General features: G+C 43.3%; 1 protein-coding gene and 1 long non-coding RNA gene across 2 annotated transcripts; one reads left to right on the forward strand and one right to left on the reverse strand.

The window, feature by feature from the left end:
* Nucleotides 1-2,846: 2,846 nt before the first annotated feature.
* On the forward strand, nucleotides 2,847-17,241 carry LOC111095170. Its single transcript, XR_005356318.1, has 3 exons — nucleotides 2,847-2,984; nucleotides 5,076-5,143; nucleotides 16,922-17,241. It is a non-coding gene; the product is annotated as an uncharacterized LOC111095170 (long non-coding RNA).
* Nucleotides 14,106-25,821, reverse strand: CRHBP (corticotropin releasing hormone binding protein). Its single transcript, XM_038532085.1, has 7 exons — nucleotides 25,322-25,821; nucleotides 24,898-24,991; nucleotides 24,400-24,557; nucleotides 22,878-23,088; nucleotides 21,025-21,173; nucleotides 17,974-18,091; nucleotides 14,106-14,859 (listed from the first exon to the last, which is right to left on the reverse strand). Exons 1-7 carry the CDS (start codon nucleotides 25,400-25,402, stop codon nucleotides 14,702-14,704), a joined length of 969 nt encoding a protein of 322 aa, XP_038388013.1. The 5' UTR covers nucleotides 25,403-25,821; the 3' UTR covers nucleotides 14,106-14,701.
* Nucleotides 25,822-26,269: the final 448 nt, after the last annotated feature.

Raw genomic sequence — 26,269 nt, forward strand, 5'->3', positions numbered from 1 at the left:
GCGCCACCCAGGGATCCCTTTTATTTTTATTTTTAATTTTTATTTATGTATGATAGTCACAGAGAGAGAGAGAGAGAGAGAGAGAGGCAGAGACAGGCAGAGGGAGAAGCAGGCTCCATGCCCCGGGAGCCCGACGTGGGATTTGATCCCGGGTCTCCAGTATCGCACCCTGGGCCAAAGGCAGGCGCTAAACCGCTGCACCACCCAGGGATCCCCTGATTTTTTAAAAAAGATTTTATATATGTATTCATGAGAGACACAGAGAGAGAGAGGCCAAAAGCAGACACCCAACTGCTGAGCCACCCAGGCATCCCCAGAAGATTTTTACCTGGAAGTTGAATGCTGCCATAACAAAACTCTAAAACAACTGGCATTTGCCATTGGCACTGGTGGGCAGAAATGGAAGGGCCTTGAGAAAACCATTAGCAGAAGTCTAAAAGCAAGGACCAAGACAAAGCTACCACACTAAATACTTACCAAATACTCAACCCTCAGGCATCATGAGATTTAATAAAGTGATTGTTACTGTTTTAAGCCAGTAAGTGTTGGGATGTTTCGTTATGCAGCTCTAGGTAACCAGGACACCCCACATCTGGTACCGAATTCTAGATAGGTTACTGTTCAGTAGGAGAAGCAGAACCCCCCTGAGTTACACGCGGGGATCGGACATTATACAGTTGTGGGAGCTGGTTAAGGCTGTAGCATCTGCTTCTACTTCTGGTGTCAGGCTTGACATTGGAAACCAACCCCTAATGGCTGTGTAGGAGATTTCCCAGGAGGTGGGTGGAGATTTGAACTATGGAGGTTTGAAGAAGATGCTCCCATGGAAAGCCCTGACTTGAACCTTAACCAAGGTGAGGAAATGGAGCTCTAGGAACAGCCTCTCAGAGACTTTTTCTTTAGATTGTAAGAGAAGTCACATTTTTCACAGTTTTAAATTCTTTCCAGCATATCTTTGAATTCCTTTAATTTCCCTCACTCACTGTGTCACTTTCCCATGGGTGCTGTGACAAAGGACCATAAAGTGGGTGGCTTCAAACAACAGAAATTTATTGTCTCATGGTTCTGGAGGCTGAAACTCTGAAATCAAGGTATTGGCCATGCTCCCTGTAAAGGCTCCGGGGAGAATCCTTCCTTGTGTTTTCCTCACTTCTGGTGGTTGCCGGCAGTCTCTGGAATTCCTTGGCTTGCATCCAGTCTCTGCCTCTTGCATCCAGTCTCTGCCTCCACTGTCACGGGGCCCTATGGGTGTGTCTGTGTCTCTTCATAAGGACACATGATTGGATTTGGGGCTCATCCTAACCAACTGTGACCTCGTCTTAACCAATCACATCTGCAGACTCTATTTCCAAGCAAGATTCCATGCCGAGGCTCCCGGTAGAAATTAATTCAGGGGGACGCTATTCAACCCAAGACACTCCTCAGTGAAAACTTCAGTGCAGTGTGGTGATGTTATGCAGGAGCAAAACAGAGCACCAAGAGGAGAAGTGGGACCTGCCCTGCCCTCCTAACCCACCCTTGAGCAGGCGTCCCACGGGACAGCAGCCCACGAGGCCTGTGCACCGGGAGCTGCAGGGCGGAGGGGCAGCGTATCAGCTGTTTGGTGCCATATGGTCAGAAGTGTACTTCGCACGACAGGGGTACTGATAGGAAATCACAGTTGCTGGCAAGGGGCAGTCTTCTTCACAGGGAGTTAAGAGGGTGTCACTGGATCCCCTCGGGAGAATGGTGCCCATGCAGGGACCTGGCCAAGGCCACAGGTGCTTGCTCTCCCTCTGGAGCTTTCCTTTGTTGATGTGTCTGCCCTTCTCAGGGTACAGCTTGCCCTTCTGCCGTGGTGCTCCCAACACGCGCGACAAGGCGGAAAGAAAGCAAGGTAGCTTTTATTATTTAGCACAAGTCTTCAAGAAAAGGAAAAACCAACCAACCAACCAGAAGCCAGCCTCACTGCCAGGTAACCTCCCGGGGCCTCAGGGCATCAAGCAGGGGCCTCTTGACTTGGGCTCAGGTCTTGAGCCTGGGATCTTGAGCTAGAGCCCAGGGCCAGGCTCCAGGCTGGGTGTGGAGTCTGCTTAAGATTCTCTCCCTCTGCCCCTGCTCCTTCCCCCCTCCACAGTCTCTCTTGCACATGTGCTTTCTTGCTGCCTCTTAAAAACAAACAAGAAAAATAAAATCAAGAAAAGTCATCTTTCTCCACACATATCTCCTTACAGGTCCACGGACCAGTAGCATCAGCCTCACCTGGAAGCTGTTAGAGATGCAAAATCTATGACCCACCCCTGAATCAGAATCTGATCTTTGATAAGATCCAAGGAGATTCACATTCACATTAAAGTTTAAGAAGCACCGCCAAAGGTAGATTTTCCTTTCGATAATAACACCACCTGCAGCTGCCTACAGAGGGTGTCTCTTCTGAGGCACCTCTTCTTATCACTAGCCTTGGTGGCCTGATAAGATTTTTTTTCAATAGAGGATAGTCACTGTTTTCTGCAATATGAGGAATTCTTGGCAATTTGGGCTAAGTTTATCATAAAAGTAGGTTCCTAAGCAGTGCTGGGTATTTGGTCCCCAGCTTTTCTGGTGCCCTGTCTAGTTTTAGGGGATATGTTCCTTGACTCTGGGCTCATCTGGTCCGCTCAGAGACTCCCATCAGTGAATCAGGCACCGTATTCCTGCAGCACCAAATGGAGGAGGCTTTTTTTGTTCTAGAAATACTGCCTGGAAACTTTGCCAAAGAAAAGCTCAAAAGCAAGTTTTGTATCTTTTAACCAGGACAGAAGGTCATGCTGTTGCTTCTTATTCATTACAGCGATGATTTCTGGTCTAAACCTTAACCTAAGGATCATTATGAAAATGTTTTGATAGTCAAAACACCCAGTTTGAAGGAATTTCCTTTATTCCTAGCAGACATATGAAATACCACAAACCAGGTCTTAAAGTGAAATGAAAAATGAGGGAAATGATCCAGATCTTCCCATTAAAAAGTAAGTAATAAAATCAAACCCATTCAACTATCTAGACAATTTCTTTTTTTACCAGACTTTGTGCTTTTTTAATTTGGGGGAAGGGAGGATGGAACAGGATGGATTGTAATGGAAGAAGAGAGCTGGAGCTGTAAATAAGGTCATGTAGGAGAATGGTTGATAATTGATAATTAGGAACAAAAGGAGTCATTGTTGCCGTGAATTAACCTGACAAAGGAAATATCAATTGTTTTCCATTATGAATGAGTAGCTGGATAATCTTGGGTAAATTTCTAAACCTCTTTCTTCTTCAGTTTCTTTTTTAAAAATATTTAGTTATTTATGATAGTCACAGAGAGAGAGAGAGAGAGAGAGAGGCAGAGACACAGGCAGAGGGAGAAGCAGGCTCCATGCAGGGAGCCCGACGTGGGATTCGATCCCGGGTCTCCAGGATCACACCCTGGGCCAAAGGCAGGCGCTAAACCCCTGCGCCACCCAGGGATCCCATCTTCCTCAGTTTCTTAATTGGCAAAATGTGGATAATAACACTACCTTCTCTGTGGATTGTTGTAAGATTAGATGAGCTAATATGTGACTATAAACCATTTTACAATGGCGAGTATGTAATAAACACTGAATAAATGTTAGGTTTATGATTATATAGAGAAAAAGTAAATTTTGAGACTAAAAGAATGTGCTAGACCAAAAATTGGGGTATCATTTAAATTAAAATCTACATTCATAAAGAAGTGAAATGAAGAATTGAGGTACTTTAGAAAATGACTACATGGGGAATTTGCCAATGGATCAGGCTTGGGAGAGTTAGTCTGTTAGGGCTGCTACAACAAAAATACTACAAACTGGGTGGCTTATAAGCAATAAACGTATCTCACAGTGCTGGAGGCGGGGAACCCCAAGATCATGGTACCAGCAGATCCAGTATGCCAGCTTCTCACTGTAACCTCATGTGGCAAGAGGGACAGGCAAGGTTTCTTGAGCATAAGGGCACTAATCCCAATCACTTCTCAAAGGATTCACCAAAGTAGCATTACACTGGGGATGAGGATTCCACATATGAATTTGGCGGGGCCACAAACCCCTCCATAGCAGAGGAGTTACCCTGAATTCCTAGTTCTGTTCATCTACATTCATTTAACTAATGGAAATAATCAGTTCCTCACAGCATCTTTACAGACATCACTTTTTGAGATAGAATTTTCAAGAGAAGTATTTTTAAAAATCTACAAAGTATTTGAGAATATTAACCTTTTGTAACAAGGAGAAACAAGATGCCTAATAACACAGTGGCCCTTTCAGATGTACACCAGGGCATCTCCTTCTACCCGCCATACCTTCTAACTTCTTTCCGAACTGATTTTCTCAGCTTGTCCGAGCTACTATCAAACCCATCCACTGACCCTTATATTTTACTGTCTTGTCTTCATTTCTTAAATTTATCACATTTTAAAAAAATGAATCTTCAGGGGCACCTGGGTGGCTCAGTCGGTTAAGCATCTAACTCTTGATTTCAGCTCAGGTCATGATCTCAGGGTTGTGACATTGAGCCCTATGTCGGCCCAGGGGGGAGGCTGTTTAAGATTCTCTCTCTCTCTCTCTCCTTCTGCCCCTTCCTCCCTATGATCTTTTTCTCTCTTAAAAAAAATTTTTTTTAATGAATCTTGAGTGATTTTCCCCCCATAATGTTTTCCTCTTGTCTTATTATGTACATCCCAGATGTTCCTGCAATCCTGGATAGAGCACATTTCATTACTGGCCTGGGGAAACGCATTGTTCACTCATGCATGAGGGAGTCCTTTCCAATTAAAGACATTGCTTTGAAAGAGTCTCTCAAATTAGATTTATCAATGAATCTATTCATTGAAAGCTTTTAGCTTTTCACTTAAGATTTGACAACAGCCAGAAAACTTTTGTTAATTGTGAATGTTAGGTGATAATATTCAGTTAGCATGGGTTATAATTAGAATATTGCCTGGAATTTACATAGGAACAATCTTAAGTGTCTGTATAACTGTTGGCTGCTCTTTCTACAGTTCCTCCTAAAAACGAGACAATGACAACTCACACCACTTTTATTTTGGACTTTCTTTTCAGAGACAGTTTATTTGAGTGAGAACAGGGCTTTACTCTGGCCCTTGCCATCTTCAACACCTGCCTCTCAGGTAAATGGGTAGAGGTGATGCAGGGAAGTTCCTAATACATTTGTTGACATCCACTCCTTTGCCTTGTTGTGCTCCTGTACATGAAAGCTAGTTTGTGACTAGAAAGTCACTCGGGGCTACATGGAGAAAGAAAAGACATAATCACCTCACACCATTCGTTGGTACACAGTGATTTAGCAAAAGCTTTGCTTCCAGCACATTGTGGCTTGGGTACAAGAGAAAGACTTTAAGAGAAAAAAAAATGTTGGTAGTATTTAGTGTGTTGGGGTTCTCTAGAGAAAAAGAACCAATAGGCTCCCTCTTCCTCAGGGGAACTCTCTTTCTTCTCTTAGGACCTTCAACTGATTGGATGAGGCCCATCCACATTACGGTGCTTTACTGCACCATACAGCTTTACTCAAAGTCTACTGATTTAAATGTTCATCTCATATAGCAAATACTTTCACAGCTGTATCCTAACAAGTATTTGAGCAAATATCAAGGTATCATGACCTAGCCAAGTTGACACAAAATATTAGCTATCACATTTGGCCACTCTGAGAAACAGAACGGGGACTGATTTGTTAAAATATCCTCAGACAAATGCCCTAAAATTATTTTGAATGGTGTATTTTGATAAAGGAATAGGACCAAAAAGCTTTCAATGTCACTGCTATGTGGGCAGAAACCCTTCGTGAAAGCAGTGTCTCATATTTTGCTCTAATAGTCTCTAGCAGGGTGGTACAGTAAAATGGTGGTCAAACTTTGATGTCAGATGACTGGAATCTGCATCTACTTCTTTCTGTGTGATTTGAGGCAAATTAATTTTATTTCTCTCTGCTTCGGTTTCTCCATTTGTAAAACGGAGATAGGTTTTTTTTTTTAAATTTTTATTTATTTATGATAGTCACACAGAGAGAGAGAGAGAGGCAGAGACACAGGCAGAGGGAGAAGCAGGCTCCATGCACCAGGAGCCCGACGTGGGATTCGATCCCGGGTCTCCAGGATCGCGCCCTGGGCCAAAGGCAGGCGCCAAACCGCTGCGCCACCCAGGGATCCCCGGAGAGAGGTTTAAATGTTCTAACTCATTGGAAGTTTGTAGAACAGTGCAAGGTACATATTAAGTGTTCAATAATATTAGTTTTTATTATGCCTTAAGTTAATAAAAAGCCAAACACTTTCTTAATGCTTGTCCATTTTAGAGAGGTTTTTTGGTTTCTTTGTTTTGTTTATAAACCTGTGGCCTTACAGAAATTTATACCTACCTCACCCCTTCCTATCTTTATCCTGGGGTTGACCCTTAGGGGCACTCAGTGTAAGCAAGTTGTTTTTCAATAGGAAGGCCAGGAGAGGGAAGAATTAGAGAGGTTTCCATTTATAAGGAAGGACAGGATGGGTGGAAGGTTGGCTTTCACTGAGCAGATGACAACTTTATGAACCTTGCAAATGAACATAATAATAAAAAAAAAGTTGTGTTTATTCAAGTAATCTCTACACCAAATGTGGGGCTCAAACTCATGACCCTGAGATCAAGAGTCACATTCTCTTCCAACTGAGTCAGCCAGGTACCCCTCAACCACCCCATTTTAAGAAATTGATGAATACTCTCACAGGAAGGCCATTCTAAGAAAAAATAAGTATAACAATTTGATGTTATAAAAACAATCAATTATTTCTTTTACCAAATAAATTCTCATCACTTATAAGAGCCACCTCTTAGGGTGCCTGGCTGGCTTAGTCAGAAGAGCATGCGACTCTTGATCTCAAGGTTGTGAGTTAGAGCCCCATGTTGGGTATAGAGATTACTTAAACAAAACCTAAAAAAAAATTTTTTTAAATAAAATAGAAGAGCCACCTCTTATTTCCTTTAAATAGCATACTTCTTTATAGCATCTAAGATGAAATTTTAGGGGTGCCCTGGTGGCTCAGTGGGTTGAGCATCTGCCTTTGGCTCAGGTCATGATCCCAGGGTCCTGGGATTGAGCCCTACGTGGGGCTCCCTGCCCAGCAGGGATCCTGCTTCTCCCTCTCCCTCTGCCTGCTGCATCCCCTGCTCATGCTTCTCTCTGTCTCTAATAAATAAATAAAAATCTTAAAAAAAAGATGAAACTTTATAACCAACGTCTTGACTGATAAACAACCTTTCTAAGAAAGACATATTCATAACATCTTCCATGTGACCAGAAAGGTACTTGACACAGAACCTATCTAATTGAAGAGGTAGGTACTCCTGTTTACTCTTGTTTATACTTTACATGTGAGGTAAAATGACTTGCTCAAGGGCACATGAGTGATTAGTGGTTGAATTAGAACTCAGCCTCATGTCTGGTTCTGAAGTCTGGCTGTCTCCCCACCTACCCACCCTCCATTACGATGCCTACTCTCATAGGACTAGATCTTGTTTCTAAAGCTGCATCTTGGGGCAACCCTAGTGGCTCAGCCGTTTAGCGTCGCCTTCAGCCCAGGGTGTGATCCTGGAGACCCGGGATCGAGTCCCACGTCGGTCTCCCTGCATGGAGCCTACTTCTCCCTCTGCTTGTGTCTCTGCCTCTCTCTCTGTGTGTCTGTCATGAATAAATAAATAAAATCTTAAAATAAAATAAAATAAAATAAAATAAAATAAAATAAAATAAAATAAAATAAAATAAAATAAAGCTGCATCTTCGGTCCATCCATTCTACATAGGCAAGATTGCACTCCAAGCTGGTCCTCAGCAAAACCGAGGAAGTATACTAAATTTGTCTTTGGCAATACCCCCAATTCCATAGTAAGCTTTCTTTGGCTTTCCCCTAAGGACTCTCAGTCAGCTTGTGGTTTCATCAGGTCCTTTCTGGGTTCCCCAAGAGCCTTAATGGGGCATTCATGTGAATCTGTCTCCTTAGTATCTCACACTCTTAATTCCATGCACCACATACCACATTTCTCCTCCAAAACTTACCTGCCAATTGTCTGTCACATTATAATGCTTAGTGATACCTTATATGGTAAATTAATTACTGATTTCTAAGTTATTTCATTAACCACCTCTACATGGTTTGAATCTTTTAAAGCGATAAAGAACTTATGAATTACTTGCTTAATTTTTTTTTACTTGCTTAATTTTTTTTAAAAAGATTTTACTTATTTATTCATGAGAGACCCAGAGAAAGAGGCAGAGACATAGGCAGAGGGAGAAGCAGGCTGCCCGCAGGGAGCCCAATGTGGGACTCCATCCCTGGACTCCCAGGATCAGGAGCCAAAGGCAAACACTCAATCACTGAGCCACCCAGGTGCCCCAAATTACTTGTTTAATTAAAATACATCCTAGGGGTGCCTGGTGTCTCAGTCAGTTAAGTGATTGACTCTTGATTTTGGCTCAGGTCATGATCTCAGAGTTGTGAGTTTGAGCCCTACATCTCCACTGAGCAAGGAACCTGCTTAAGATTCTCTCCCTCCCTGCCCCTTGGCTCTCCTGTACTCTACCTCTCTAAAAAAACAAACAAGTGAAAAATTTTTTTTAAAAAATTTTAAAAAACCATAAATAAGCAAACCAACCAACAAAAAACATCCTAAAGAACAAAAGGTAAAGAATTTTAAGGGTGCAAAATTTGGTCATATTCTCAGTCAAGTAGGGCTTCTGCTGTCCCTCCAACCATACATAGATTGCCATCATATGGGCTTGCGCTTTGGTCAGCTTGATTACATCAGAGCCATTTATGACATAGGACACATTCTCTTACAGTTTACAAACCTGGAGAGGGAAGTCAGCAGAGAGGAGTACATCTTAAACTCCTGTATCTCATAACCGATCTCGTCACAAAGATGGCAGTTCTCTCTAGCCCCTCCAGCTGTATGTCCTAGCATTGGCATTAAGACTTCCCCTTAAAGCACTAAACACACACACACACACACACACACACACACACACAAAATAAATAAAAATAAAAAGCACTAAACACTTCTCATTTTCAATTTTTCAGCTACAGAGGGATTGAATACACTTGCTACCAAGAGCAAAGCCAAGAGTCCAATTTGGAGACCTTGATTTTCATTATGTTTTCAAACCCTCAAATCAAGCCTCCTTTCTCTTACTTGGATTTTCTCTTTTGCCTCTCTGCTTCTCTCGTTGCATAGTTTGTCTTAACACATTTAAATGCAAAGAGATAAGTGCGTGGCAATCATTACAAATGACCCATTAGAATTGAAGCCATTCCATCTGTTTATTGAACATACAAATAATTTCTCTTCTGAAATACTACACTGAACAGATAAATGTGTATTCAGATATAATTTCGTATGATTACCCTATAATGGGAGCTCCTAGCCACAATTCTCTATCAGGTGTTGTTAAGCACACAAACTGCCTACCAATAAATCTTGTCCATCAGATCTTTATTTTTCTTTCACAAAGATTCTACTTTCCAGGCAAACTCTGGCAATGTTGCCTACCTATTAAGATAGCAAGAAAAAAAAAATCTGAAGTTGAGAAAGAAGAATCTGAAAGAGTCTGTCACAAAAATTTGTCCTGTGTCAAATGTATTTCCTCCCTTAGGAAAAACTACCTAACAGGCCAGGAAAAGTAGGGGTAAAAGGCAAAATTAATTAAATACAAAAGCAGAAACATTAAGTTGCTATGATGGACTTATTTTGCAGTTGAATTAACCAAGGAATGTGTCTAACTAATACTGATAAGAGAGCAGCCCAGATTGAGAAGACTGGTTTAAAAATCACTTTCATAAAAAAATTACTATTAAATTACTTTTATCCATTATTTACTCTTTTTTTAAAAATTTTTATTTATGATAGTCACACAGAGAGAAAGAGAGGCAGAGACACAGGCAGAGGGAGAAGCAGGCTCCATGCACCAGGAGCCCGATGTGGGATTCGATCCCGGGTCTCCAGGATCGCGCCCTGGGCCAAAGGCAGGCGCCAAACCGCTGTGCCACCCAGGGATCCCCATTATTTACTCTTGAAGCAGGGATTCTCATCCCAAAACCTTGGATGGGCTTCAGGGTCTTATAAGCTTTCAGAAACTTGGGGGTGTTCTTATATATATTGGGCATTTTTTCCCCCTGGGAAATGATCTATAGTTTCCATCAAATTTTCAAAGGAGTCTAGTCTAAGAATCAGTGTATATGGATTCTTTAAGGTATATGGAAAGGTCGGATACAATGAGTTCCGTTACACCTTGGTGTTTGGGAGATCAAAGACGTGTATTTGAGGTATCTTTCTCTGGAAGACAATGAGGTCAGGCCTGTCTGGATAGTTGCCACAAAACCTGACAGGAAAATAAGAGAATAACTGAGAATTGGAATGAGGCAAGCTCCTTGTATGAACTATGGTAACACTCACCACCACTACCACCACCACCATCATCATCTCAGTAACTTAATATAATAAAAATTCACTTCTCATTTATACAAAGTCCAATTTCTGGTCAATAGGCAGCCTTCCATGTGGTCATTCAGTGACCCAGGATCTGGATCCCATGGCTCCATCTTCTTGTATGGTCTTGGATTCCTTTGTTAAACCCTTGATATCTGGGGTGACTGGGTGACGGGCACTGAGGGGGGCACTGGACGGGATGAGCACTGGGTGTTATACTATATGTTGGCAAATCGAATTTCAATAAAATATATATATATATATTTTAAGTGAAATAGGGTATCCCTGGGTGGCTCAGTGGTTTAGCACTGCCGCCTTCAGCCCAGGGCATGATCCTGGGGCCCCAGGATCGAGTCCTGCATCAGGCTCTCTGTATGGAGGCTGCTTCTCCCTCTGCCTGTGTCTCTGCCTCTCTCTCTCCTCTGTGTGTCTCTCATAAATAAATAAATATAATCTCTAAAAAAAAAAAAATACAAAAAAACCTTGATATCTTGCCAGTAGGTAAGAGAGGAGAGACAGAGGGCATGGAGGATCACATGAGGATAGGACATCATTCTACCCACACTCTTTAAGGCAAAATTCAGTCATATGACCAAACCTGACTGTAAGGGAGGCTGGAAATTGTAGTCTAGCTGTCTATTTAGAGGGTAGAAGAAATGACTTTTGTTGAACACATAATACTTCTGCCCTATCCTTTTAAGTGAAGCAACAGTACCAGGAAGAGGTTGGAGGTCAAGAAAACATGCTGCCTCAGAGACTGGGAGAAAGTCCATTGTCATAGGCAGACCAACATTCTCCACCAACAGTAGGAAGTAGAAGCAGGAGGTAGAAAAGTGCCCAGAGGATAGGATAGGCGAGTGGCATAAGATTTAGGAGCAAAAATGCTCAGAATGTCAGGCATGGAGGCAGGAGGAATTGGGGGATTCAGTGATTAGCAGCAGAGCACAAATCACCTATTTAGTATTCAGGAAGACCGAGGCTAGGAGTGGAAGCTAAGGTACAGTCAGGCTTCTTGACCCAGAGTGAGGTAACCAAGAGCCAGAAGGTTACATCGTGGAGATGAGGGCTGTGCACAGAGGTAAAGAGTCAGCATAGATTATTTATGGGGTGACTCCCTCATGACCAGAATGTTGGATAAGAGCTACCCAGGTTCTTCCTGTCCAAGGTCAGGAAAGGTCCTATGGATGTGCAGAGCCTACAAATAGGGGCCAACTATAAGGAGAGGCCCATGGGAACCTGTCCAGGCCTGACATCATCTACCCTTAAATGTTACCCATGACCTTATACTCCACTTCCCAGTCTAACCCCAGCTTCTTCACAAATGTCCCGGGATGAAAAAGGACAATGAGTCAAACGCTTCAGAAAACAGAGCAAATGCCTCACTAAGAGTATGGGATGGCCTATATTTGCTTATAAGTAATAAATAATAGTAACAACTGACATGTACAAGACATAATTTTTGGGCTTTAATATATACTTAACCACTTAACCCTTTTTTAAAAAGATTTTATTTATTTCTTCATGAGAGACACAGAGAGAGAGGCAGAGACACAGGCAGAGGGAGAAGCAGGCTCCCTGCAGGACTCAATCCCAGACCCCAGGGTCATGCCCTGAATCAAAGGCAGACACCCAACCACTGAGCCACCAAGGCATCCCTTAACCGCTGAATCTTGAGAAAAATGTTTATTTAAAAGATTTACCTTTATTACTCCAGTTTGACAGATGAAAAAAAATGAGCAGCGAGTCTCCTATGTAACTTGTTCAAGTAAGTAGCCGAGGTCTGGCTCCAGAGTCAATGGCCTCAACCACTATGCATACTGCTTCTCTTAGAAAGTCAAATTTGGCCAGAATTTCAGATAACATTTTACTCAGTTAGTGAAGGTGCCAGTGGGGACATACCATGTCACTCTCCTCAGAGATCTCATCCACCATTTTGTTTCCAGAAAAATGCTCCATCCTTTGGAATGAAAGCTAAGACATGGGGGCACCTGCGTGGCTCGGTTGGTTAAACCCCTCCTTTCAGCTCAGGTCCTGATCCCAGGGGCCTGGGAAAAAGCCCCCTATTGGACTCCCTACTCAGCGGGGAGCCTGCTTCTCTCTTTGCCCCCCATCACTCATGTGTGGGCACATGCTTGTGCTCTCTCTCTCTCTCTCAAATAAATAAAATCTTAAAAAAAAAAAAAAAAAAGGACTAAGACATGGATATCCAAAAAATATCTTGGACAGCTCACTGGAGTGTCTGTCCTCTTAAAGAACATGTGCTATGGCACACTAATAAGCTTTGAAGTAAAACATGCCACAGATGAATGCCTGCATACCGCCAGTGTTAGAAGGGCCGCGGTCCCACCCATTTTAGTGCAGTGAGGTTGAGTAGCTTGCATAATGTCCCTTAGGAATAAAAGCAGGTTGTCTTAAGTCCCATGGTAAAAGTCTCCCCTGCTTGGGGTACCTGGGTGGCTCAGGGATTGAACGTCTGCCTTTGGCTCAGGTTGTGATCCCAGGGTCCTGGGATCAAGTCCCACGTCAGGCTCCCTGCAGGGAGCCTGCTTCTCCCTCTGCCTGTGTCTCTGCCTCTGTGTGTCTCGTGAATAAATAAATAAAAACCTAAAACAACAAAGACTCCCCTCCTTCCCTCAGATCATTTTTCTGTAATCAGCATACAGGGAGCACAAGCCAGAGACTGCTGACAGTGATGCGAATGCATTCATTCTTAGATTGCAAAAGGACTGTGAAAAAGAAAAGGGTTCAACTTCACAGAATATTATTTTCTATGAAATGAGATAGCCAGTGTCTTCTATAGGTAACTAGGAATTCTATCCATTCAGGCATTTATTCATTCATCCCAGCTTTTATCCTACCATTTATTCATCCATCCACTCATTCATCCTTTCAGGCATTAATTCACTCATTCCAAAATATTGAGCCAAAATTTGTGTTAAATCCTGGGTATTTTTACATCCTCGATCAGTAGTTTTCTTTCTGCCTGGTTTTCAAATTTTGTTAACAAGCCCGGTGTATGGGATTCCAGTACATTTCATTATAAAATGACCTTTGTATTAATTATGTTTCAGGAATCACAATCAGGCCATTAACTGTGGTATAGTTTGCAGCTTCTACCCATCAGTTGAAAAGTGTTCATTTAGGGGTATGTCCTTTCTGGCTCAGGACCTCATTTTTGGCCCCCACGTGTCTAGTATAGACCAAGTGCTTGGTCTCCAGCCAAAGGTGAACAAGCCTTACTCAACAGTAAATGACCCTCAGCACCAAAGAAGTCCTCCTATTTCTGCAAATGTCTATGAGAGCTGTCAGGTCCTTGTTGAGAAGTCCTCCCCATTGGGACAAAAACATGTACTCTCAGTTTTCTTGGGGGATGGTGGAAAAAGGATTTCTGCATCCTGCTTCCCCATCAGGACCATTTGTGTTGTTTGTGCAAATAGTGTAATCCTGCCTCTTGCTCTAAATAATTCTACTCCAGTGGCCCAGAGTTCTACTAGCTGTAAAAACTCTGAAATGACTTAACTCAGCACTTGGTTCTGCATCACATGAGAGAACATTATTTTCTAATGGTAATAAGGGAGGGGTCTACTCAGGAAAACAAAGCAAAATGTCAAGGTGTCAGCATTCTGATACATTTATTCACGTTTGTACTTGTGGATGGAAACTTTTTTCCATGCTACAAAGTTTTGTTAGAAACAAGATGTTACAAATCAATAAATAGTAGCTATAATTTGTTACCTATTACAAATAGAATAACAAACAGATGCAACTACTTTGGTATACACATACACAGCCATTCAATTGTTTTCTGCTCTAGGACTGATATGAACACCACCATTTTAATTTCTTTATGGTATTTTCCCTTTAGATACATTTTTTTTTTGAGATACAATTTCTTATTGCCCATTGCTGTGCCCTTGCCTTACCATTTCAGGTTTGTAGCATACCAAAGAACAAAAGAAAACTGTTTTTCTACCAAAGGGGGCTATTGTCTGCCATGTGGTCTTTCATATATTACAAATGAAAAAGAAATAAGGTACAAAAAATAACGCATGCTTGTGCACACGGTGTGTCTGCTTGGGTGTGTCGAATGTGTGCTCACGCCTGGGAATACTGACTGGTATGAAAGGCTTTTAACTAGCTGGTCATCAAAATCATATATAATAGCCATTAAAAACTTACTTAGCTAGCAGCATGTACATCACTGGGATTGGTTACTCAAAGACCAGACAAACAGAGTTCTTGGATACTATTTCCACTTGGGTTTTCCAGTTCATATGGTTCCAGCTGGCGGTACTCAAAAGTCACACGGTTTATGTGCTTTCCGCTGGAGACCAGGCGCACCACTGTGTTGTCACAGCCAATTTTCATTTGGGCTATAATTCATGGAAAAAGTAAAAGTTTCACTGCAGGTTGGAAACCACACAAACCATTTCCATTGATAAGACCATTTAAACATAAAGAAATCAAGGGGATGTATCTTCCTCTCACATACTCAACCCATGCATCTGCCATCAGGTGAAATGTTCTGTTTTCATTTTTATTATAATATATAATTAATTGTAGAAAGCTGAAATTGAATTCAGTTTTCTTCATGACCAAAAACACTGTTAGCCAAATAAAAATGGCTGGAAAGTGGAGTTAAAAAGCAAATCACAGAGGGAAAAAAAAGAAAGAAAATCACAGGCCCAACATGGTGTTCTTCAGACCAAGGTACAAAACTAGGGCTAATATCTAATCTAATTGTAATTTCAACCTCCTCTAAAAGGTGGCCTTAACCAGTCAGGAATTTTCTATCAGTGTCTGTGAGTCAGCTACAGGGGCCCTCTCCATCCCTCAAAAGGAAGATGATGCAATCTGGATGACAAGACACCTTGCTTTTCCACCTAAGGGAATGTGGCCTTGTCTGGAACAATCTTTCCCTTTTTTTAGATTTTTTTAAAATTGTATTTATTTATTTCAGAGGGAGAGAGAGCACAAGCATGAGCAGGGGAAGGGCCAGGGGGAGAAGCAGGCTTCCTGGTCTGCAGGGAGCCAGATGCAGGGCTGTATTCTAGGACCTTAGATCATGACCTGAGCCGGAAGCAGGTGCTTAACTGACTGAGCCACCCAGGTGGCCCATGAAACAATCTTTTTCTTTGGACAAATTTCTTGTCCCACCCTCCTTCTATAAAAAAAAAAAAAACTTCCATTTTGTACAAGGCCTTGGAGACTCCTCTACTTGCTAGATGGAAGGCTGCCCGATTCATGAATTTTTTAATAAAACCAATGAGATTTTACAAATCTATTCAGTTGGATTTTTGTTATTTAACAGAGGCAGTAAGATGTCTCTGCACTTTTCATGTTCTCCCTGCAAGGCTTTCATGGCCAAGGCAGTGGAGGCCAAAGCTCTACCCTGTGCTCTGCGCTTGCTCCATGTTCTCAGCAGGGGCGGCACCACCCTCTAGGGGCAGGTTCCGAGGGGCAGGGGCAGTTTTTGGTTGTCCTACTAAGGACCCAGAGGGTGTTTAGTGGACAGGGCTGGAGGATGGAGTAGACTGCTGGATTTTATGTCGACTAAAAAAAAAATCATCACCTGTTTCTTATTTTCCAAGCCTAGATAGTAACTGTTTATATATAAGCAAGAAATCATTTGCATAGTTTAGATACATGAATATACTTGCTTTGTTGTATTGTCCACCTGTACCTTTTCACTCTCGTTTTTTTCTGGGCTTCTTATATGGAATGGCTTTTGATATCCTGATTTCTCCTAAGTCCAATCTTATTCATTGTTTCTTTTCAATCTTATCAATTATTTGTGTGAGCATCTGGCAATGTTTATATATATCTTCAAGTACAGATGTGACTGAACACCTATACATTGAAACTCATAGCACTTTTATCAAAAATTTCTTTTATTTTTCCAGTGTTGAGCTGGCTGCTGATGCAAGACTTATCTTCTATACAATAATTTTTACTGCTGTTTAATTTTGTCTATCTCCCCCATCAGCACCACTACCTTGTCTCGGTAAGGCCCACATCCTGACACACTCTAGCATTATCACTGCATAACAGGTACTTCACAACCTGTGCCTGGGTTCAAATGAAGTAAAACAGCCAGGTAGTTATTGAGGTAAAAGCCAATTTAGAGACGTAATAAATATAAACCCTTTAATTATTTTTATATAAGCACCTGGGAGTCTAGGTTAAGCTTCTATGAGGAGGTCCAAATTTAATTTTCTTTAAATGATTTGAAAGCTTATTCTTTTCATGATCTTACTCTACACTTTGATATATATAACATGCTCCCTTTCCTTTGTTAATGGTACCTTACTTACTTATTATTTGACTTAACCGCACCAAAATCACTCTGGCTTCAATTACCTACATTTTAAGGCACGAGTGTTCTTTAGACCTTAATCTACTCTTCTTATCCGGAGCAAATGCATCTCCTCGCAGGTGCCCTCCTGCATGGAAGGATCCAGTGCCTCAGAGGACACAGCAAGAGGTGAGAAAAGCCACATGTACTGACAGCTTAAACCAGCAATTCCCAGCCACCCTCACCCCACCTAAGCATCAACCAATGGAAAATCTTCACTGATCCCTAACAAAGAACTTCTGGTTCTGGGGCGCTTTGGTGGTTCAGTCGCTTAAGCAGCAGCATCTGCCTTCAGTTCTGGTCATGACCCTGGGGTCCTGAGAGGGAGTCCCACATCAGGCTCCCTGCTCAGCGGGGAGGCTGCTTTTCCCTCTTCCTCTGTCACAGCCCCCTTGTGCTCTCTCTGTCTCAAATAAATAAATAAAATCTTAAAAAAAAAAAAAAAGAATATTTGGTTCTGTTTGGCATGCTGTACACTAAACTGGTCTTTCATTACCAGTGACCACTTTCAGATTTCAGAATGTATTTCTGGTTTTGCACTACTCTTTCAGAGGCTTGTTTTGCCCCTAGAAGTTGGGGATATTCGGCACTTCTGAGAATTTCTGATAAAGCATATCACTTTCTAATTTACGTATTATGAATAATACATACATATGTATATATATGGAAAAGGTATTTACATATTACTCCATTTTTTAAAAAAGATATTACTTCATTATTATACTATTAGTGGTTGATGATACATCTATTTGATCCATCTATTTTCAGTGAGTAAACTTCTTAGTCTCTAAAGGATGAAAGCAGGGACCTTCAAGAAGGTGGAAAGAGCGAAGAACAAAAAAGCTCTATCATGCTCATGGTTTTATTAGGGCTAACCTTAAACATATACCCTCTTTCTTCAGAGGCTTCTCTCCCAGTGTCAGATATTTTCGTAATGAATTCTCGATATTATACATTTGCTCAAGTGTAAGAATCCTTACATTGGCTCAATGTGCAAAATGGAAGTTTTTTGGGTTGAACTTGCCTGCCCATGTATAAGAAAAAAATCTAAGGTGTTTCATTTAAGGAAGTATCAAGTTTTATTTAAGGAATCTTGATAGGCTCATAAATAATTATCAAAGAAACATCTCACCAGGGCCATGAAATGAATAGCAGAGGTCAGCCAAAGGCATCATCTTGGAAGGGTCCAGTCCAGTTCCTCCCAGCAGCTCTACAAAGTCTCCTATTCCCCCACAACCTGCTGAGGGGTTCTAAGAGAATAAAGCAGAGAAAGATAGCTTTCAACCAATTACAGAAGTCAAACCATTTGACCAATCTCAAGTTGGTGAATTCACTCAATGAGCCCTAGACATCCTGGCAGTGCCATTTAATTTAACAACCAAGACTCCGGAAATTAAGAGACAGTTAAAAGAAAGAGAAAAAAAAAAAAAAGATCCTAAGAACTGCTCTTCTAAATCAGTTGAGTAATCATTTTCTTTAAATGTGCATTAAAAAAAATTTATAATCTCAAGAACTGGAATGATGAAATGGGAATCTGTGAATTCCACATAAAATGAATGAAAATTGAATCTAAAAATGCTTTGCTTTTTAAATCATCTGGACATATGTACTGAATTATTCGAATTTCTTAATGCATGCAGCCAGTTTTTATAAATAGGGCTTTTATATCAGTTTGTCCTTCAACTCACCTCTTCTTCTTTATAAAGCACGTTTCCTGCTATTGGGGCAATACTTATCATTTCTACTAATAGGCATTTAGATTAGTTCTAAGAATGTTAAAGAAAGAAGAGAACCCTCCTTTGGGACTCAAGGTAGGTAAAGTTACCATTGTCTTTCTTCTCTCAACTAAAACTAATTTATTTCAAGCTGCTTGAAGCCAGAATGTAATGCAGAAGTAATCCACTATAACTATTTTCCACTGCCCTTCATCTTTCCCACGCTGCCTTGTCCACAGCAATTCCTGCACTTTACTTTCCCACAGAAGTAAACCAGCCACTCTCCGTTCCAAATATTGCACTTTGGGCCACCTATCTCCTGTGATCTGCACTGCTAGCCTCGTCAGCATGCCACCTTTGCCCATAGGACCCACACTTAGGAGGGCCTTGTGCTTGGTTTAAGGCTCTGCTGTCACCATCTTGCAATTTTTATTAACTCTAAAATAAGGACCCACACATTTTCATCTTGCACTGTCCCCCATGATCACACAGCCAGCTTTGCCAGTCATCCTCACTGAGGCATACTCTGGAGAGATCTAGCCCAGAGTGCCAAAGTGCTCAGAAGTGAACCGGGTAGACCCTGCCACATAGAGAACAACACCTAAAATAGACAATGTTAAACACACACATACATAAACACACACACATTCAAACATCTAGAAGGCACTGAAATGCAACTAGAACTAAACAACAAATTAGAAAATAACACCAAGTGTTTGGTTAATACAAGGAAGCAGGTGGGGACATACATTTTTTAAGTGTCCACTATCTGCTGGGTCCTCTGCTTAGATGCTCTATACATCATTTCATCCGATAATGAAAGAGAGGCTTCATTAGTCTCCCTCTGTACAGGCTCATGTTCTTGTATGAAGAGTCGCATAAGAGGTGAAGGGAAAAAACCTTAATTGTCTTTCCCTTCAGTAGAGGATGTCCGGGGGGAACATCTCTTAAGACTAGACTTTCCACTTGGTTCTTCAGGGTCTAAATTTCAGTAGGAGGTGGTGAAGGGGAAAAGGCGGGCCCCAGAGAGAGAAATGGGAAGGAAATTGGGAAGAACTAGGAGCTAAAATAAGGGGGAGCCAAACAGAAACAAACAAGTTGGACACACCTGTTCCTTGACACTCGATGACTTTTTTCTCCTCTTCCCAACCTCTCAGGTATTCTCAGGAATGAGAAGTACTTCACAACCTTATTGTGTACAGCTCCTCAGAAGTAATCCCCTGGATTCTTCCATTGAGGGTCTGGCTCCCTGGACTAAGCCACTATCATCTCTTGCCTAGATTGTGACAATGGCCCTTGCCGTACTGCTCTGGACCCCATGGCCCATACACCACACAAAGCGAGCATGGCCTTTAAGTAATCCTCTCCCTCCCCCTTTGGACCTTGTTAATTAATTTGGTCATGAGGTCAGTAATTTCCAGCCACTCTCACCGGACCTGAACATAATCAAATGGGTTGTGTCACTTTCCTGCCTGCACCCCTTCAGTGGTTTCCCACTGCACTTATAAACTCAAACTCCTTCATATGCCCTGCTGGGCTCTCCATGCCCTAGCTCTGCCCATCTTCCTGATGCTGTCCAGCATCACCCCTGCTCTAACTTTCTTTTTATTTCTGGAACCCAGCAAGCCCATTGCACTGGCCTATGAATTTAGTGCTTAAAGGAAATTAGATATACACCTTTTTTCAGTGCTGGTCCTATTTATTTGGTTTTCACTGAAATCTGTCTGATTAGGAGCAATAACTGTCTTTGATGTCAGCAAATACATGAGCTATCTTAACCTGGGAAGATGAGAAAGTGAAAGGAAATGAGAGTGACTCAGAGGAAGGAAACTGGCAGTGTTAAAAAAAAAAATGTGGTCAAGCTCAGCATTAATTGTAAAGTCCATACAGAAGTTCACAGAAATACAGATTGACGGAGATCCTCAAGTAATATTTTCATGCAAAATGTATTGAATTAAATATAAAGTAAAAAGAACTTCAAGATTTTACTGTATTTTGTGATATAAAAATCCAATTTTATATTTTATGCTACACTTAGCATTCCTTCATCACACAGTTCTGTCACTGAGATACTTCCTTCATGTCATAAAACATTCCAATAATCAAAAAACAGCTGTGTAGATGACTCACACTAGGTTCTGCGAGGAGAGAATTTTTGTCAAAGAGGCAAGTACAAGAGAGTTCAATTGTAATTATATGCCACAACTTTATCAACTGAAAACATTTCTTACATCACAAGAGAAGGAGTCAAGTAATCAGAAAGGGCACCTGAGTAGGCAACGTGCAGCATAAGGGAAATAGAAGGGGCTTTCATCAAAGCAGCGAGGGCAAGCACACCTGCGACCAACAGTTGATGGAAACACATGCTCCCGCAATTTGCTAATGGCCATGTTTGCCCCGTACGATTCCTCCTTCTCTGATGAAGCCATGGTCTTAGTAAGTGATTGGAAATTAAGAAAGCAACTTACCTTTAACTGCAGACCACTTAGGTGGCCCAGGGTGAGATCAGATATTTTGATCACCGCAGGATAAATTATGGAGAAGCTGCAGTTTCGATGCAGATGCGGGACTACCAGGGTAAACCTTCCATTTGGGGTCTGGGAAATCACATTGCAGGCTTTGTGGAAATATAAAATCACATTTTCACTATTTGGTATGCTGGGTTTTTATAGAACTTGATCTTATCCTTATTCGAGGCTCCTGTTTATGGTCTAGGGCCTTGTAGCCTGTCCGAGAATATGTACCACAAGGGCAATTTGGAATTGGGAAGGAGTGGGGTTGGGGGGGTGAGCATAAAAATCACCAGTGATGTATGGTCATTGTAGAAGTTCCTGGGGAGTAAGGGGCTTCTAATCTCAATCTCAAGGAGTTACCTTGTTTACAACAAATATAAGACATAAATTAATAATCAAACAACATTAGCAAGTAGAAGAAGTTCTAGAAACACTTCATTAACTGGGGTCCAAGTTTGAGCTGCATATCTAAAAGAATAAAAGCTCAAAGGTGAGGCCAGAACTCAAACCCTGCCTGCTCTAAACCTTCCTTCACTGAACTTGGAACTATAATGATATTTTTAAAATAATGAAGTTAATAAATTAAAAAACAGTTACAAAACAGGCTGAGAAAAAAAGAAAGCAGACTTATGTCTGAATAAATATATGCTGGGTGTTAAGTAGTAAATTGACTAAAAGTTAAAATATTTTAAAAAGAAAATATTAATACTTAACTTTATCATAAGACTTTCTGATTTGTTTTGTATCTCAAATCTAGACTTATAATAAATTTATTCTCCTAACTATGAGACTAGAAGTATCAGAGTTTTGTTGCTCATGGGCCAAAGATTTCTGATTGGTCAGAATAGGTCAGAACTCTTCCTCCTTTGTCTGTTTACATTACACTTAATTTCAAAAAGAACTGAAATCCCTTGGTGATTCTAGAAAATTTTTGATCTCTAACCACATGAAATATAGGAGAAACATTTCATGTTGCTTTGTAGGATTATTCTATTCCAGTCCTCAAAAATAGACTTTTGGGGGGCTTCTTTTTTAAAAAATAAAAATTGCAGGGTAAGTCAATAAATTATTCTGTGGCAGATTAGGCCCCATTCTTCCACCATTTGAAGTGTTAATATTAATACCACTGTATGCAGCCAAAAATGAGTGACTTTTTTTTCTTTTCCTCATTAAAAAAAAAAAAAAAAAAACACTTTTAGTGAGAAAAATAGTAAGCAAATGAATGAACTCATTTTGATTAGAGTAACATGTTTCAGGCCTGGGCTGTTCACCTTTGCAGCATCTGTGTGTGTACCCATTAGAAATGAAATATATTAGAGTGGTGGGCTCAGACTTAGGAAGCAATGCTGAGGTCCTTCAGTCCAACCCTCTGCTTAGGACATGAAATCCGTCTACCAATCCCAGATAGAACTTTGCCTAAATATCTCTAAGAAAGCAACTTCAGATCTGATTCTTCAAGCTAACCCCAGATCAATGGAATGACTCAGAGGGATTAAAGTTTGCTACTGAATCCATTGTAGTGCCTCAAAAGATTAGAAAAAGACTAAAGAAAAAAACAAAACAAAATTCTACCCACCAAAAATTAATATCCTACCTAGCCTGGGAAATAAATTAAGAACTGTGAATTGATTTTCAGAGTAATGAATAGGAAATATCCTTTAGGTCATTTCTAATGACAAAAGAATTTCCATTCAAATCATTCTTCCCTTCCAATTTTAGTCTGGTGCAATCACACTACCTTTGCAAAGCAGATCTGACCTGCCCTCCATGTCCTGCCTTCCCACTGAGAAGAGAGGGAGCCCACTTACGAAAGAGGTTGGGATCTGTCTTTATGGTGAATGTGAATCCGTTTCCTGGTTCATGGACCCGGAAGAAGATCATGGCCACGTTCTGGGAAGATCTGATGCTCCTTCGGCTAAGCCCACTGTCACAGAAATCTATGTACCGCTCAGTGGTGGGGAGAGGATGATCCTGGGAACTGGGGAATTTCTCCCCCTTGAGAATCCAACCATCAAACACCTTCCAACAGAAAACACAGACATAGATGATTATTCCCATCAACTCCAGAAGTCACAGGTATATCGCAAAGGGAGCAAGTTATCTAGCAATGAGCCTGCAGCCTTAAGTGAACTGACTACCTGCTCTCCCCTGCCTACTTGACTTCCATCTCTCTATATTTGGCCTTGAAGGTTGTTTGCACCTGTTATTATTAATGATTTTTTTCTTCATAAGCTTTAAAGTATCCAAAGTAAGTAAACTTTATTATACTCTATTTGATAATTTCTTGGTAAATGAAACTATAGACAATTTACATTCTTATCTTGGTCAGGTTTTTTGTTTTTTGTTTTTTTTTTCTTGGTCAGGTTTTGCACACATCCCATCTTCAGAAGAACTCCACACAAGCATGATTTGGGTTTCAGCCTGTCTCTCCCTTCTTCTCATTGACATACTAACAAAATATCTCAAAACTAGCAAAAGAAAAAAAAAAAAAACTGGAGCAGCAACTTTACCTACTTGCCAAAGGCTAGCTGCACCCACTTTCCTCATTTTGTAACTCTTATTTCATATGAAAATATCAAGAACTACCTTCAATGCTCAAACAGCGATGGCTGTTAGGCCACTTAGGACTTCTTTCCTTCACTTGTTAAAGTTTGTGGTTGGACAAAAAGGTCACTGTTGACTTGTATTGACAGGCCTCTTAAAATCACCCCAGGTCTCCAATTTAAGGGTCCAACCTAGCTCCCGTCACCAAAATTACCAGCTAGCTACCTATGACTTCGCGGACTGGTCCTCTTCTAAGGAGTTTGACAGGTTCCAAAATAATTCCACTTGGGATCCTAATCAGGATCACTTCAGGGGGCCTGTGTGGGTGCGGGTGCCTCACGGGAACCCCGAGGGGTGGGCGCGTGGGGAGGTTGGGGCCTGGGGCCTGGGGCCTGGGGCCTGCCTGGGACCTGACTCCCCCGGCTCCGGGGCCTGGGGCAGCCCCCAGAGACCCGCCGGCCTCCACGCAGGGCCAGCCCTCTTGGGGGTCCCCAGCAGCGGTGCCCGTCGGTTTGTCTTATTCCTTTTGGCAAAGATTTTACTTAACACAGAGAGAGAGGCAGAGCCACAGGCGGAGGGAGACGCGGCCCCCGCGGGACCCCCCGCGGGACCCCCCCCGCGGGACCGAGCCCGAGCCCCGGGGTCACGCCCTGGGCGGCAGGGGGGCGCCCCGCAGCTGAGCCCTGAGCCCCGGGGGGCGCGCGGTGGGTTTCTCATCCTGGGGCGCCGGCCGGGAGCGCGGGAGGGGGTCGGAACCGCGGCCTCCGGGGCTGGCCCGGGGCTCACCTTCAGGAAGTCGCCGCCCCGACAGTCGATGGAGACCAGGTCGTAGTGGACGGTGATGAGCTCCTCCGGCTCGGCGATGAGGAAGGCGGCGCAGTGCAGCCGCGGCCGGTCGGCGGTGAAGGTGAACTGACCCGGGAGGCTCAGCATGTCCAGGCACCCTGCGGGGGGCGGCGGGGGGGCTGCGGCCACAGGGCGTCGGCCGGCCCGGCTCCGCGGCCCCCGGTGGGAGTCGCCGCCCTGCACCCCGCGCTCCAGGGCAGCCCCCAGCCCTGCGCGGCCCCCGATGGGAGTAGGCCCCCCTGCACCCCCTCCGCAGTCCAGGACAGCCCCCCGCCCCCCCCGGCCCCCCCCGGCGCGGCCCCGACCCCCACGGTCCCCCATGGGAGTCGCCCCCGCCGCCCCGCGGTCCAGGACACCCCCCGGCCCCCAGCCCCCCCCGCCCCCCGCCGCCTCGCTCCCCCCCCGCCCGCCGAGGAGGCGCCCGCAGCCCCGACTCACGCAGCGCGCGGCGGTACTCGGGCTCCCCGGCCAGGTCCCGCTTCAGGCGGGCGCCCCAGAGCAGGAGGGGGTCGCGGTCCGCCGCTTCCCGCAGCTGCCGGGGAACAGCAAGGAGTCGGGAAAGTTCAGGGTGGGAAGGGGCGGGGGCCGGGCGCTCTCCCTGCCCCGCAGCGAAGGGAATAAAGGAGCGCACCACAGCTCCCGACCCCTTCCATCGGACCAGGGCACCCGCAGGGGCCGGGACAGGGACGCAGAGGCGGGGAGGAAGCCCAGCCTAGGGGAAAGCCGGAGAAAGAAGGGGGAAAGGACGGGGGCGGGGGGGGGGGGGGGGAGCGGGGAGCGGACCCCAGCGGAGGCTGAGCGGCCCCCCCAGGGCCGGCCCGGCACGCAGAGGATGTAGCGGGTCGGCGCGAAGGTGGCTCACCTGCAGGTACCGGGTCTCCCCTCGTAGAGCCATCAGGAAGATCAGAACGAGGTGACACTTAAGTTTGAAAGACGGAGACATGCTGGCCTCGCTTCCGCAGCTGGTTCGCTCGGCTGAAGGTCTCAGGCTTTGCTTCCCGCACCTTCGCCCAGGCTGGGAGCTCGGAGCTGGTAGGGTCCCTTGGCTGGGCCTCTTTTAAAGAGCAGTGAGGCGGGGGGGCTCTCTGCCCTTCACTGATCTGGGCTCAGTAACCATGGGTTACCCTGTCTCGGTGACGAGTGCGCGCTGATGACGAGGGTCCCCCTCTCAGCCGCATATCTTCAGAGTGGTCCAGCGTTATTCATTCACCAAGAATGATTTCAGGCACTTAAAACTTATTGAACTAAACTGTGGGGGAAAGATGGAGGTAAGGCTAAAGAATAAAGGAGGGCACTTCGCCTGAGCTGCCAGGCGCTGGTTTATCTTCTCCTGTGGGTACTTAGGGAAGGAATTCTCCGTGTTGCAAAGCCAAGTGACAAAGTCACACACAACCATAAAATACCCAGACACACATAACCTTATCATGCTGGCTTGTCACAGAACCTTGGATGGAATCATGATCAGAGAATCCAGCTATATTCTCTGATAGCTGGAAACTATCAGAGAATATAGCTGTCACACAATTGCCCACGCCTCTCAGGAAGAAACTTGAGGTGTTTTTATTTTTATTTTTCTTGAGTGTTTTTAGTTCCAAACAGAGGCTGAACAGAAGCTGAAGTCTGATTTTGCAGAATATGGCAATAATAATACACCTCAAGCTTCCTTTCTGTCCCTTAGTCTTCGCTTTATCCTGGTCCAGTTTTTTTTTTTTTTTTTTGGTCCAGTTTTTTGTAAGCATTTCCCCAATGGAATTCTAACTCTGGTATCTATGAACTTCTGGATTTTAGCTGAGCTCTGCCATTTAGCCCA

The sequence above is a fragment of the Canis lupus genome, chromosome 3 (genome assembly GCF_011100685.1).
Source record: "Canis lupus familiaris isolate Mischka breed German Shepherd chromosome 3, alternate assembly UU_Cfam_GSD_1.0, whole genome shotgun sequence".
Taxonomy (NCBI): domain Eukaryota; kingdom Metazoa; phylum Chordata; class Mammalia; order Carnivora; family Canidae; genus Canis; species Canis lupus.

What these genes read in the sequence shown, in the direction of transcription:
- CRHBP (XM_038532085.1), bottom strand. Translation starts at nt 25,402, where the DNA reads ATGTCTCCGTCTTTCAAACTTAAGTGTCACCTCGTTCTGATCTTCCTG. An exon ending in GGGGCGGCGACTTCCTGAAG is followed by an intron (nt 23,089 to 24,399) that starts GTGAGCCCCGGG and finishes TTCTGTTGGAAG; the next exon opens with GTGTTTGATGGTTGGATTCT. An exon ending in CTATTCATTTCATGGCCCTG is followed by an intron (nt 14,860 to 17,973) that starts GTGAGATGTTTC and finishes CATGAATTATAG; the next exon opens with CCCAAATGAAAATTGGCTGT.